Source organism: Pecten maximus, chromosome 2 (genome assembly GCF_902652985.1).
Source record: "Pecten maximus chromosome 2, xPecMax1.1, whole genome shotgun sequence".
Classification (NCBI taxonomy): Eukaryota; Metazoa; Mollusca; class Bivalvia; order Pectinida; family Pectinidae; genus Pecten; species Pecten maximus.
Window position 1 is genome coordinate 31,190,888 of NC_047016.1, and position 14,724 is coordinate 31,205,611.

The 14,724-nt window shown below is 34.8% G+C and overlaps 1 protein-coding gene across 21 annotated transcripts in view; it reads left to right on the forward strand.

The window, feature by feature from the left end:
* LOC117321771 (poly(rC)-binding protein 3-like) overlaps positions 1 to 14,724 on the forward strand; it is a 228,122-nt gene that overhangs the window by 190,171 nt on the left and 23,227 nt on the right. For 19 of the 21 annotated variants that reach the window (XM_033876298.1, XM_033876303.1, XM_033876305.1 and 16 more), the window contains 5 exons: positions 10,385 to 10,408; positions 10,976 to 11,008; positions 11,296 to 11,433; positions 12,819 to 12,938; positions 14,400 to 14,528. In XM_033876298.1, coding sequence (XP_033732189.1) covers positions 10,385 to 10,408; positions 10,976 to 11,008; positions 11,296 to 11,433; positions 12,819 to 12,938; positions 14,400 to 14,528 — 444 coding nt within the window. The remainder of the gene's footprint in view (positions 1 to 10,384; positions 10,409 to 10,975; positions 11,009 to 11,295; positions 11,434 to 12,818; positions 12,939 to 14,399; positions 14,529 to 14,724) is intronic. The other 2 variants (XM_033876310.1, XM_033876319.1) reach the window with 1 other exon arrangement.

Below are 14,724 nucleotides of genomic sequence, written 5' to 3' on the forward strand. Positions count from 1 at the left end.
GGCGTAATTAAACTAGTTTGGTGACCTATACATCCCACTTTTACATATTCAACAATGATAGGATATGAACAAAGAATCATTCTATTGCTGTGGAATTTTAAAAGAATTCAGGTTGCCAGTAGTCATACCAGAAATGTGTTCCTGTTATAATGGACCAGGATGGCTAACCTGTGTGGTTCGTTATCTTATACCTCAGTGACAGACCTCAATTTTTTTTTATATGGTTTGGTGACAGTTGTCACATCCTGTCTTGACGTTTGTCACATCCCTGTTTTTCAGGGATTCACTTGGGAATTTGTCACAGCCATACTGGCATTTGTGACCATTGCTCTTGGCTACCTTGGGAAGCACATCACCGTTATTTATTTGGCAATCCAAAATGGCTATCCTTAGATAACCGAGACTGTGCTACTTGTTGGTAGTGACCTCGATTGCATCAAATTTCCCCTCCGGGAGATGCCTAGGATTACACGCAGAATGTCAATGTCTCCTAGATGCTTGTAACTTGAGTTATTTGGTGTTTTACAACGTCTGTTCGGCACATTTTCCGACAACTACCCTCCGTCTTTCTATGAAATTTCACGTTGTTATTTGTTTTATGTATTTACTGATACTCCCAATTTGCCCGGTACTTGGATCACTGTAGGTGTTTTACTTGCTCTTCACACCAGTCATTTTTGGAGACTTGACAGTTCAAGGATAACTTCATTGTCACTGGTAACCTTGACATTTAACATTGTGACTTCCTCATCACCTTTTTTTTAATTGCTCAATCTAGCTTTCTATCAACTGAAGTAATTTGCTTAAATTTTCAAGTGTAGAGTCGTCTTTACTTGAGTTGCATGTTTCAGATTTTGATTTGAATGTATTTGAAAAAGTAATTAATGAAAATTTGGCTTAAAACAGGTTCTTTCAAGAAGAAAATGGAGGGCTGGGCTTATTAACAATTCCAATTTATAAAAATAAACAAGGCGACTTTTAAGGTTTCATGTATAAATGAAAAAAAAAAGTTCCTCTGAACAAAAATATGAGAATTTGGCTTCAAAATTAATTACATGAATGTAAATTAAAAAATTGAATTGGGCTAAAAAATGTTTGCATTGTTTTTTTTCCCCCTGTTTCAGTATATTCTAGGAAAACATCAAAAGATTTATTTCAGTTTGTAAGTCGCCATCAAGGCCACTCATCTTAATTGGATGTGAATTGTTTCCCTGTTGTACACATTGTCACCTGCCCATAATGGCCGCTTTCTCCTGTTAGGGATAGATATGGTCAGATTGATCGTCATAATCAGTTCAAGTTGGACACTTCGGGGACATCACTGTGGGTTAATTCAGGTTAATTTCTATATGTGCGAGGCTGTGTCGATTTCAGTAGAAAAGAGGTTATCATTGAGCTTTTTCTCCATTTTAGGTAGAACTGATGTTACCAGAGCTGAAAATTTTCGAAAATATTTTAACAAAGAAAAAACCATTACCATTATATGGGTAATACTGAATTTTCAAAATCATATTGAGAATTATTTTTAGGACACAAGTATAGCTACACAATTGGAGAAGAATTATCATACAATAAACTATAAATAGAAACAATGTCAAAAAGCTACACTGTCTTTGTAGAATCAGTGTAACTAAAAAGATATCTTAGTTTAGGAGATATCTTAGTTTAGGAGATATCTTAATTTAGGCGATATCTTAGGTTAGGCGATATCTTAGTTTAGGAGATGTCTTAGTTTAGGAGATATCTTAGTTTAGGAGATATCTTAGGTTAAGAGATATCTTAGTTGAGGAGATATCTTAGGTTAGGAGATATCTTAGTTTAGGAGATATCTTAGTTTAGGAGATATCTTAATTTAGGAGATATCTTAGTTTACGAGATGTCTTAGTTTACGAGATATCTTAATTTAGGAGATGTCTTAGTTTATGAGATATCTTAGGTTAAGAGATATCTTAGTTGAGGAGATATCTTAGGTTAGGAGATATCTTAGTTTAGGAGATATCTTAGTTTAGGAGATATCTTAATTTATGAGAGATCTTAGTTTACGAGATGTCTTAGTTTATGAGATATCTTAGTTTAGGAGATGTGTTAGTTTAGGAGATGTCTTAGTTTAGGAGATGTCTTAGTTTAGGAGATATCTTAGTTTACGAGATGTCTTAGTTTAGGAGATGTCTTAGTTTAGGAGATATCTTAGGTTAGAAGATATGTTAGTTTAGAAGATATCTTACGAAAGGGGCAAGTGGATCATTATGGGATGTGTATTGGTAAACATAAAACAATACCTACATCATTGTCTTTATGATGGAAAAAATGAGATACTAATTTTAACATCGGAAAGTATATTGTCCATACATCTAGATCATAAAAGTCAACCACTTCCGGAATCTGTCCTTTAGTTAGGTCAAGTTTAACATAAACTCAAGTCTTTTGTTTGTTTAGATTAAAGCTGAGCATTTCCTTAAAACAGATTAAATTGAAAATAAGGATTAAAATCTCTTGTTTATGTTAGGAATTAGAAGGTATTCAAACAGAGTTCAGAAAATAGAACTGATTAAAAGAAAATCTTTAAAGGCTACTACAAATTGTTTTGGCAGTTTGTATAGAGTGAGTTTAGACTGATTTGTTTACAAAAACCAATGGACGATGATTTAAAACCAGTAATTATACAGATTAAGGTTTCAGTGATTTTTCAGGTAGAATCTTTTTCAGGAAGAATCAAGTGTCATCAAGTTGGCATGCTGGATTTATTGTAAGGTTTTATTCCGAGTTGTTTCTCCCTGTATTGATTCTACTTCAGTTTGTGGTTAAAACTCTTAACAATCACCTTCAACATCTAACGCCTTCACCTTTTCCTTCTATACTATAAACTCTTACCCAAATCTGAGTCATGTTTCAGTTAAACAGTTCATTGGACAACTTCTCAACTCCAATATCAACTGGTAACAGATTTTGTTAATACCCCATTTCCTTTTCATTTCTATATACACTGTATTTCTTCACACTTTCTCTGACACACAATAATGAATTTATTAGAAACATCTTTATAAAGTAAGCTGGCCAGCTGTTGACTGATACTTTATAGCTGTTTTATCGAACTACGGTGGGGTTTTTCAACATTGAGTAGGACTTAAAGGAAAAGCTATTAATTGATTTGTCGATTAGCAGTATTGTGAAATGAATAGAAAAGATTTGAGATATTCACATATTTCAGATGGTAATCATGTATTGTGTAAAACCCTTGATCCTCTTAGCTGGAATTTAGACTCGCGTCAGTCTGTTACAATACACTGGGTAGTCTTACGGAAAGGAACAAAACAGATTCCGTGTCCGAGGGACTATTTCACAGTTATTATACTTATGACTTAAATGTAGGGATACATCAGTTGAAATGTCTAAAAAAAATCTACAGAGGCTGTCAGTTAGCTACTGGTTTACCACCTACATGCCACAGACTGTCAACATATACAAAAGGGGTTGAGATAGCTTAGTCGGTTAGAGTGCCTGCCATGTAACTTCTGGCGACAATCTTGGGTACATGGTTCGGAGCTCCCTACCTGTGTTAGTTGTCATGGTTGTCTCCTTTGGTATAACCCTTGTCCCTAATTGTTCTGGATCACATGCAACGGGCCTCCCTTATATTGTTCAGTGAGATAGTCACCAACTACTACAAGGAGACCCTGCCTCAAAATGACCCTGGCTTTTCAATGAGTGATAAGCCCAATATACAAATCACAACAGTTTTAGTTTTAAAAACAATACAAAGGTTGAATTATTTCTGCGTAATGATATTATTTTTTAAATAAAAGGAGGAAAATCACCGATAAATATGTCAGCTGTTTTGTATTTCATGTCTTCAATAAAGAAATAAAATTTTAGTATAATCTGATCTTTCGATATAGTGTTTCCTCCTTCGTCCGGACTTCTGATGTCTACTGATATATTGAGGATGTGTAAGCTAATTTTACTTAAGACTCATCACAGAGTTACTGAGAAAGAAGCCAGACTTCCTTATGCTCAAGCCAGCATATGTCAGTTCTTGTTAGAGAATCTGTTAAAATGTGGTGTAAGTATCCCATGAGTATTGGACACTTGCAGTAGAAATCTCCAAAGAATGTGAAAAATAGTCCAGATATCGTCAGAAAATTTAAATAAAGATACATGGTTGGTGAGTAATTGATTTTTTTTTTTTTTTTTAAACACAACACAAAACTTTTAAATCATGTTTCCCTGATATTTTGATAGGGATTTTTTGCTAGTCAATAATTCTCATTGTCTAACCTAGGAAAGAAATAATTTGTATTTAGTTTGGGGGAAAAAAAATATCTGTGTATATGATGGACATCTACTTAATATGCATGTTGGGAAAAAGTATACTAATCCAAAGCTCCTAGTATTAGGATTATAATCTTTATCAAATGCGTAATATTACATAGTCATAATATCTATGGATTAAGTCTTTAGCAAAGTCACAGGGAGAATGATTAACTTTGTAATAAGATTTAAAAGTTTATACAGTTGAATGATTTTGTGGTGTACAACTTTAAGTACATCAACTATATCCATGTTCAATCCTGAAAATGATGGCAACAGCTTGTTAATTTTTATGTTTCTGGAAAATGAATAAAATTTTATAAAATGCAATTGATTTATAGAAGAAGCATTTAAGACCAAATACATTTTGAAAGACTCAAAAATGAAATTACAGTTTGTAAATTTAGCCTGTTAAATTGACATTTAGTTTAACTTTAAGAGTATTTGAGATTTGAGAGTACATGCACTGAAAATGCTGATAATTGTGGTAGGGTGGTAGGAGTAGAGGGAGGGAAAGGGACTTTAACAGTGGATGGAGGGACTTTAACAGTGGAGGGGGGGGACTTTAACAGTGGATGGAGGGACTTTAACAGTAGATGGAGGGACTTTAACAGTGGAGGGGGGGGACTTTAATAGTGGAGGGGGGGACTTTAACAGTGGAGGGGGGGGACTTTAACAGTGGAGGGGGGGACTTTAACTGTGGAGGGGGACTTTAACAGTGGAGGGGGGGGACTTTAACAGTGGAGGGGGGAACTTTAACAGTGGAGGGGGGGACTTTAACAGTGGAGGGGGGACTTTAACAGTGGAGGGAGGACTTTAACAGTGGATGGAGGGACTTTAACAGTGGAGGGGGGACTTTAACAGTGGATGGAGGGACTTTAACAGTGGAGGGGGGGACTTTAACAGTGGAAGGGGGACTTTAACAGTGGATGGAGGGACTTTAACAGTGGAGGGGGGGACTTTAATAGTGGAGGGGGGACTTTAACAGTGGAGGGGGGGGGGGACTCTAACAGTGGAGGGGGGGACTTTAACAGTGGAGGGGGGAGACTTAACAGTGGAGGGGGGGACTTTAACAGTGGAGGGGGGGACTTTAACAGTGGAGGGGGGGACTTTAACAGTGGAGGGGGGGGACTTAACAGTGGAGGGGGGGGACTTTAACAGTGGAGGGGGGGACTTTAACAGTGGAAGGGGGGGACTTTAACAGTGGAGGGGGGACTTTAACAGTGGAGGGGGGGGGACTTAACAGTGGAAGAGGGGGACTTTAACAGTGGAGGGGGGGGACTTTAACAGTGGAGGGGGGGGACTTTAACAGTGGAGGAGGGTGAGGATGATAGGAGTGGAGGGAGGGGAAGGGACTTTAACAGTGGAGGGGGAGGGGACTTGGAGGGTGAGGATGATAGGAGTAGAGGGAGGGGGAGGGGACTTTAACAGTGGAGGGGGAGGGGACTTGGAGGGTGAGGATGATAGGAGTGGAGGGAGGGGAAGGGACTTTAACAGTGGAGGGGGAGGGGACTTTAACAGTGGAGGGGGGGACTTGGAGGGTGAGGATGATAGGAGTGGAGGGAGGGGGAGGGGACTTTAACAGTGGAGGGGGGAGGGGACTTGGAGGGTGAGGATGATAGGAGTGGAGGGAGGGGAAGGGACTTTAACAGTTGAGGGAAGGATGATAGAAGTGGAGGAAGGGACTGTAACAGAGGAGCTAATGAGGAGAGGCAGATAAGACAGAGATGTTATGTTGTATGGCAGTTAGTTTGGCATAGAATCCAAAATCTGTCCTGTAACTTGTCTGAGAATGTCATATTATCTAGATTTCTGTTGAACACTGCTGTCAATCATAGGAATCCCTGACATAGTGCAATGCTTCTCAGCCAATCAGGATATACGAGCTTCAGAATACAGGTGTTTCACTGGTCCTATACACTACAGGAATTATTCAATATCAATATTATTAAAACTTATTACCAGAATTACAATGTGATGTCATTTGCTTGGAACATTTTTTGAAAAGAAAAAGTACGAAAGTGGATTTAGATCGTTAAAATGGCTTTTAATTGATTGGACAGTTTCTCTAGTGTGGAATGTTTTATTCTGAATTATTTTTTTATTTTTTTGGAAAAAAAAATAAATGTGAACCAATCATGTTTTCTGAGCAAGCTATTTATAGAGGTCATTATCGCGTGTCTCTCTGGCAAAATCAAGTTTACAGAGTACTGTTTATGTTACACAAGTGTAAGGCTGGGAAAAACAAAACCTGTTCAAATCAGAAAAGTTTTCCCAATCAGAGGTAGCTTGGTTTAGGTGGGTGTAATGTGGGGTCAAAGATTTGGAAGTGTTGTAAACATCATATAGGTATTGATGGAAGGAGCAGTATTGCATTATGGGAGTTAATCATGAGTGTCTGCAGTTTCTATCTTTTTTCTTTCCTCAGAAAATAATTAGAATAAAGTCTTTCAATAAAAATTGTATACAGAAGAGTTAAATGAGGATATATTGAAAAATTCAGGGTTTGTGAAAGCTGAGTAGGTAAAGTAAAACAAAGTATACAGGTATGTGGGCTGATTTATAACCTATCCTGGACCAGAGGATTTATATTACCTTTACTACATTATGTCAGAACAAACATGATTTTCTAAGATGAAAAATACTTGTATTCTTCTCGTTCCCAATTTTATGACAAAATCTACCTATAAATACTCAAACAAAAACAATTTGGCAAGAAAGGTGTTTCTCTTTTTTCTTCTTTCCAAATTTCATAAGTCAATTGTTAGAGATCAACAGCGATGAAATATATACCAGAGGGAAGGCAACGTAATTTCTGATGAAAAAAAAATCTTGAGAGACGATTGTTTTTGTAGACTTGATTATTTCCACCAGTAAGTCAAAACAGGTTTTTGTACACTATTAAAAAAGTTTATTTTCGGTAGTGTATGTCTGCCTTGTGAGATTGCAATTCATTGATAACAATCATTATTTACGTTTTGAGATGATATACATTTTGTAAATCAATACATTAAGAAAAATATTGAAATTTTCCAGAAGGAAATTCTCAAATCAGTCTGATATTGTTTCCTTTCTTGTAACCCTGGTAAATACTAGCCGCAATATACCGCTCGGCTAGAGAGAATACATGTAACCATGGTAAATACTAGCCGCAATATACCGCTCGGCTAGAGAGATCTTCTCTTTAGCTTAATCGGTTGAGCGTAAGACTAGTAAGCCAGAGGTCCCGGGTTCGATCCCTAGCGGAGGCAGTGATTTAAATTTAATTTATCATGCGCTCTGTTACATTATTACGATTCTTGTGAAGATTTATTATTGATTCCAGGTCACTTTGTGAAGATTTGTAATTGACTCGATTTATAATTGACTCAAAGTTACTTTGTGAAGATTTATTATTGACTCAAGGTCATTTTGTGAAGATTTATTATTGACTCAAGGTCACTTTGTGAAGATTTATTATTGACTCAAGGTCACTTTATGAAGATTTATAATTGACTCAAGGTCATTTTGTGAAGATTTATTATTGACTCAAAGTTACTTTGCGAAGATTTATTATTGAATTAAGGTCACTTTGTGAAGATTTATTATTGAATTAAGGTCACTTTGTGAAGATTTATTATTGAAACAAGGTCATTTGTTTATTGTTGTCAGTTTTAATCATCTTCAATGAAAAAATATTCAAAACCATATTCGAAACAAGAAGTAAGTCAAAATTTATATTGAACACAAGTGAAACAAAAATTTTATTTAAGAGTTTGTTCAACCACTCTTCAGAAGTTGTTAAATTAGGAACGATTTTAAACAGTTTACAGGCAAGTCATTGTGTAGGAAACACTCTGATGCCATAAACAAAGAAAAATCTGTATTTATTGTATGAAAAATAATGATGAGTTTCACAGCACACCAGATTTTGTCTGATTGTTATATATGGATAAGCACCATCAACATCGGGTTCATAGAAGGAAAAAAAGACCTTGAGTGTTTTGAACAGGAATGATTTACCTAGAACGAACGGAAATTGTAGTGATTGCTGGTTGAGAAGACAATTGTTGTATAAGATTTAAAGCTTGAGATTATACAATGTAATCCTTATTTTGCCTACAGGTATAATTAACTACAGGGGATGGAAACGATTTTTATGTGTCATGTGAGGGCTTTTTTAATGATGTTGTTCATCCGCCACCCACCAATATTTTGATTTATTAAGTGAGGGAATTCACTTTAGTAAATTTGATATTCAACAGCAGCAAGAGTTTATTGAAAAAGTGTGCCTGCTTTTGTTTTTTGGTTTTTTTTTCTACCATATTGTGATAAAGAAAATTGCATTATTTTCTTATAAATTCCTCAAGAAATACTGGAAGTAAAGAAACATCTGTCATTTTATTGTCCAAACCGTACCCAGCTGGTGTGAGTTTTGTTACACTATATAAATGTATTATCTGAGAGATGTCACTCAGTTCACCTACATTGGTGACATTTACGCCTGCTGTCTGAAAGTAACCGGGTTACAACTCAAAAACTCTGGATCAGTATCATAAATATGTTCTCTGATGAACTGGGATGTTAACATTGTATATGGATTGGGTTGAAATCAGCTTGTATACATTGAGATCTATATTTGATATTACTCTGTCAAAGAACTTGGAATTAGCAGAAAGAAAAGCCAGTAGGTCTGGCCTTAGCCATCTGAGCATCTGTTTGAGCTTGGAATTGATCCGTCCATTGTGATTAATTAGGGAAGATTTCTGGATCTTGGAATGCGTTTCTGACTAAGGGTGTATATAGATTGAGTTCCACCACAGCCCTGAATCATTACAGTGATGAGCCCCTCTCTCCCCTTAACCATCCAAGCATTATAGATTTGCCAATTCACTCCAGCCATCTTCATTAATATCCTCCTGGGAATTGAACAGATTTACAGCCAAAAAATATCAAACATTTCCTCAAGATGAAGAAAAAATGAGCCAATTAGGCTTATTGTATTTCTTGATTAATTTTGGACCAATTTTGACCTCTGGGGTTTCGAGAGTAAACTCATTGTATATGCCTCGTAGGTAATTATGTGTCCTACCATGATTTTTTTCTCGTTCTGTTTTTTACTGCCGTAGGGACAAAACAAGTATTATCATAACTGCTCTGGAAGGTCAGGTCCATGTTGGTTCAGTTGCAGGGGTATGGTATAGTTCACTGATCCTGGTCTGTTTACCATGAAATACCCCTCAGACCTTTTGGAGGGGGCTGATGACACAGTAATCATGATTTCAGGGGCCTGTGGTACAGTAATCATTCAATTCAGGGGCCTGTGATACAGTAATCATGTGATTTCAGGGGCCTTATTTTTTTTTTACACTGTAGTCATATGGGTTCAGGGGCCTGTGACACCGTAGCTATGTGATTCCAGGGGCCTATTACACTAGTCATATGGTTTTACATAGTTAGTGGTAAATATTTATTTGATCAGCAACTCTTTGTCCTATCAAATTTGTACGATGTGTTCAGTTTGTCAGTAAGTTCTATGACTGTGTAGGCTATATTAGATTCAATATTTAAAAAAAAAAAACACTATATGCTGTCAGTGTTGATTTATTTCACTGAAATATCACTTTCCTCATTCCAAAAGTTGGAACTTATTAGATGATTTAGACTTTAGAATCTGACATTTGGATAATGGAAACCTGTATAATCTGACATTTGGGTTATGGAAACCTGTAGAATCTGACATTTGGATTACGGAAACCTATAGAATCTGACATTTGGATTATGGAAACCTGTAGAATCTGATATTTGGGTTACGGAAACCTGTAGAATCTGACATTTGGATTATGGAAACCTGTAGAATCTGACATTGTGTTATGTACAATCTGTAATCTATTTTAAAGTTTGATATGCATGGACCTCATATACTCTTCTGTGATATTTTTATGTGAAAATAGATTCGTATAAATCAACTTTTTTTCTGTACAATTTGATATAATATTCCTTTTTTTATCCATTAGAGATATTTTTTAATAGCAATTGAATAAAATATACATTATTAGAATTTCAAATTAATGTTTTTCTTGTTTTATCATTTCAGGAAGTAGGCAGTATCATAGGAAAGGTGAGTATTACCTACAAAGTGAACAGCACCTTGAGTCTTTATAGATAAATGAACCCAGGCTTTCAGTTGTTCTGTAATTTGTTTCAGAGTTATCTCCCTTAGAACATAATAGTTCGCCACAAAATGTATCTTTATCTGGATTGCTCTTATCTTGACTGTTCATGGATATATGAATATTGTTTAACCATCTAATAAAATTGTAAACTGTGTATCAAACCTACCAATCAGAAATATTTTTAATAGGTTTCTGTATTCTTAATTGTGATATAGAAGACATATTTTTACTGGTATGTCTGAAAATTATCGGATGACAGGCAATATATTGCAAATTTCGATGCTGTTGGAATTACATGTAATTTCATGTCTTTGAGAATTTAATGTTTTCATAGCATTAAAGATATGATGTGATTCGAAATATAGTTATTGATTGTGAATGAAACATTGATGCAAGTTGATTTCAAACATTTTCAATTTGTCAAAAGAAAGGATATTTATAAAGATATGTTAATGACAGTTGGCTTTCATATATTTTGCTTTATTTTTCTCATCAATCTTATCAATTTTCAGAAAGGAGATAATATTAAGAAGTTCAGGGAGGATGTAAGTTTGGAAGTTTATTTTATAAAATTATATATTTAAAAGGTTATTTTGATTCTTTACCTAGAGATTAACTGCACATTTTACTGTAAACATCATAGAAATGTACGTACAGTACATGTATTAACATACATATATTTACATATTGTCATACTCGTAATTTTTTAATCATAATGAATCAAGTTCAAGTTAATTTATAATCTGAAGTAATAAGTGAGTTATTTTTTCTATTTAAAATCTTTATTAACTTATATTATTTATATATTAATTCTTTGTTTTTGTTGTTTCAGAGTGGTGCTAAAATTAACATATCGGACGGGTCATGTCCCGAACGCATTGTTACAATTACTGGATCCACAGAGTGCATTCACAAAGCATTCACAATGATCTGTAAAAAATTCGAAGAGGTGAGCGGGGGCCCGTATCAAGTATGTTATCAGTTTTCTTACCCTTCTTACAAAACATGTTTTTACTTTACACAATGATATTTCTGGAACCATTGTCAAACAGTTGTACCTTTGGTACAAATGTTAAAAAAAAATGTTTGGAAAATGTTTGAATTTTGAAGACATGACAGTATGAGTTGTTGACCATTCTAATTTTTACTACCAGTCCAATTTAACAAGTGAAATTGGCACTATATGTGAATTTTTTTTTTTTTGAAATGTAGAATTAAATAATTTGTGTGATTTTTCCCTTACTAAATCATTTAAAGAATAGGGTTTTCCATCCGTAATGGAAATCCCTAATAAATTGTCCCTCCTCAAATGCTCTGTGATTGATCTAAATTGTCTGTGATGTATGAGTTGCTTCCCTTAGCATGATTTCCATTTTAATGTTGGAAAAACATATCAAAATCAATTATCTCAATAAATCTTGCAGGGTATTTTGCAAAATGTTTCATATCTTTAAACTTGTAACTAAGCATATTTCATGGTAAAAATTAATTCCATAATCTATAAAATGAAGTCCTTTCTGTGCAGAAGTCAGATAAAACAATACTGGTTTTATGTTTGTTTGTGTAGAGCAGCTAACATCCTATTCTTTTTTACATGGCCCAGTTTTTTTCTTCCCAAAATCTTTTGAACAGTCAGAATTGAATAAACTACTTTCACTTAAGCATGTGCATGAGAAATAATAACCCTGTATGTGAAGAATATGGCTAAAAGAGACCGACTTCACAGACTTTTTTAATGTGATAGGGAGTTTATTATTTTACATGAAAATACTGTAAAAATGTTAACGGTGATTATTCCATCAATACTCAGAAACAAAACCTACTGATCATAGTAGATGTGTTAGGGTGTGTACAACTGCCTTGTTTAATAACAAGTTTGACTTTTACAGACTGAAAAATATGCAAATGAAAAGCAAAAAATGTTTTTGGAAAGAAATTTTCACGGTCAGAATATCATTGTGTTTTGTAAATCTATGTTATATGCAAATTGAATAAATATTTTGAAGAAAAAGAAAATAATGAGTTATCAAAAATTATTTTAACAAGGAATATTTTGAAGAAAAATAAAATAATGAGTTATCAGGAATTATTTTAACAAGATTTATATAATGATTTACAGATTCTGTTGCATTTCTTTTTATTTTCACATGAAAAGCTATAACTAATGCCAAGTTCAAATTAATTGATTGTTAAAAGACCTGTTGATGCTGCCTGAGTGCTTGTGTTTGGCATGTATTTTAAATCTGAATATTTTTTTTTTTTTTTTTTCCATTAATTATTTCTGCTAAATGTTCTTGGATGATGTTTATCAGAATCAAACTGTAATATTTATGTGACAAATGGATAATTTTCCAGGATCTTCAAAACACACCTACTGTGCCTAAACCCCCTGTTACATTACGATTGGTTGTGCCCGCAAGTCAATGCGGATCCCTTATTGGAAAAGGCGGCTCCAAAATCAAGGAAATCAGAGAGGTAAGTGAAAATATTAAAAAAAAAAAATTTTTTTTTTAGATATATTTAGTTAGAAAGTCTTTTTTGTAGGCATCGAGACAAGATGTGATATTGATGTGGGTCCATGATACAGATACTTGTCAGTGTTTTAAAGTAGATATTGTACTATTAGTTATGTAAGTAAGGGTACATTGTTTCAGAGATACATAAGAGTGTTATGACTTTAGGTTGGAGCATATTGGACTATGACCTATAGTGGGGTTTTGTACATTCAGACGTCTAACTGGATCATCTGCCCCTTTAGGCTGTTAAGTACTAGTTTATTACCTTGTGTCTGTTTATTTGGCAGTCTGTCACACAATATCTACTTTCTTTTCCCCGTGTGAATTTCATAACCATGCTTGGTTACATAATTTCCTATCTAATCTAATGCAGCAGAATGTTTGCCCCTTTCTTGGGCGTACTGTTGACAGTTGGTCCCGAGGGAAGAGTAAGTCGGGGAACATCATATACCTGTATGTTTGAGGAATAGACATGGCCCTATATCTAACCCAGCTAGATAGGTAGCAGTACACAAGTCTACAAACATCTTATGTTCATTTGTCTTGAAAAAGATAGTGCTGAGTTCCATCCAACATTTAAAAACTGTTTTCATGATGCTTAAAAAGCCAAAAGGGAAAAAGTGCAAATTCTGTGCTATCATGCTGGAGTTGTGTTCTCTAGATCGACTGTCATTAAGATACAGAACAGCGATACAACTCCTGAAATTTTTAGTAGGATTTTTCATTAATTAGAATGTTTATGTATTTTCCATGACATGTTTGCTTCTCCATCATAAAAGTATTAGCAGAGAGCAAGTCTGGGATTCACAAATATGCAACTGAACATCAGTTAACTTATTTAAACCATCCACTGCTATTTAGTATAAACAGACAAGTGTATTTACAAATTGACTCCACCACTTCGGTCCAGGTAGATAACCAGGAACATTAAGACTGTCTGGCTGCCTGTATTGCCATATTTCAAAGCAGAGATAATTCATTTTGAAAGGTAGCATTACAATAATATTTTGATGTATGGTTTAGTTTGTCGACCAGGGGCACCATACTGTGACACACACGAATGCTCTACCTACTCATCAGCTCTTTTCTTCTCTTTGATAAACATCATTCCATAGAATTATTGGAGGTGCTATATATTCTATTTGATTTCTTAAAATTTCACTGCATAAAGAATTATGCCACTTGTCTTTGTTACTACATATGCCACTTCTCCTTGTTACTACGTATGCCACTTCACTATGTTACTATGTATGCCACTTCTCCTTGTTGCTATGTATGCCACTTCACTATGTTACTATGTATGCCACTTCTCCTTGTTGCTATATGCCACTTCTCCTTGTTGCTATATGCCACTTCTCCTTGTTGCTATATGCCACTTCTCTATGGTAATACATGTGTACTTTTCCTTTGTTATTTTCAGACAACAGGTGCTTCTATACAGGTTGCTTCAGAGATGTTACCTAACTCAACAGAACGTGCCGTGACAGTGTCCGGCACTGCAGACGCCATAACACAGTGCATAAGAAATATTTGTAATATCATGTTGGAGGTAGGTTTATGTCTGCACAAATGTTTATAATTGGTATATTTGAGATACAAGATAATGAATTAAGACTTGAACTATTTTCATTGTTATGAATATATATAAATCTGTGAATATGTATTGCTTTATTTTGTCACTATTTATAGAAATTAATTTATTATGTCTTCCAAAGTGTAAATGTTGAAGAAAACCTTCAGGTGCT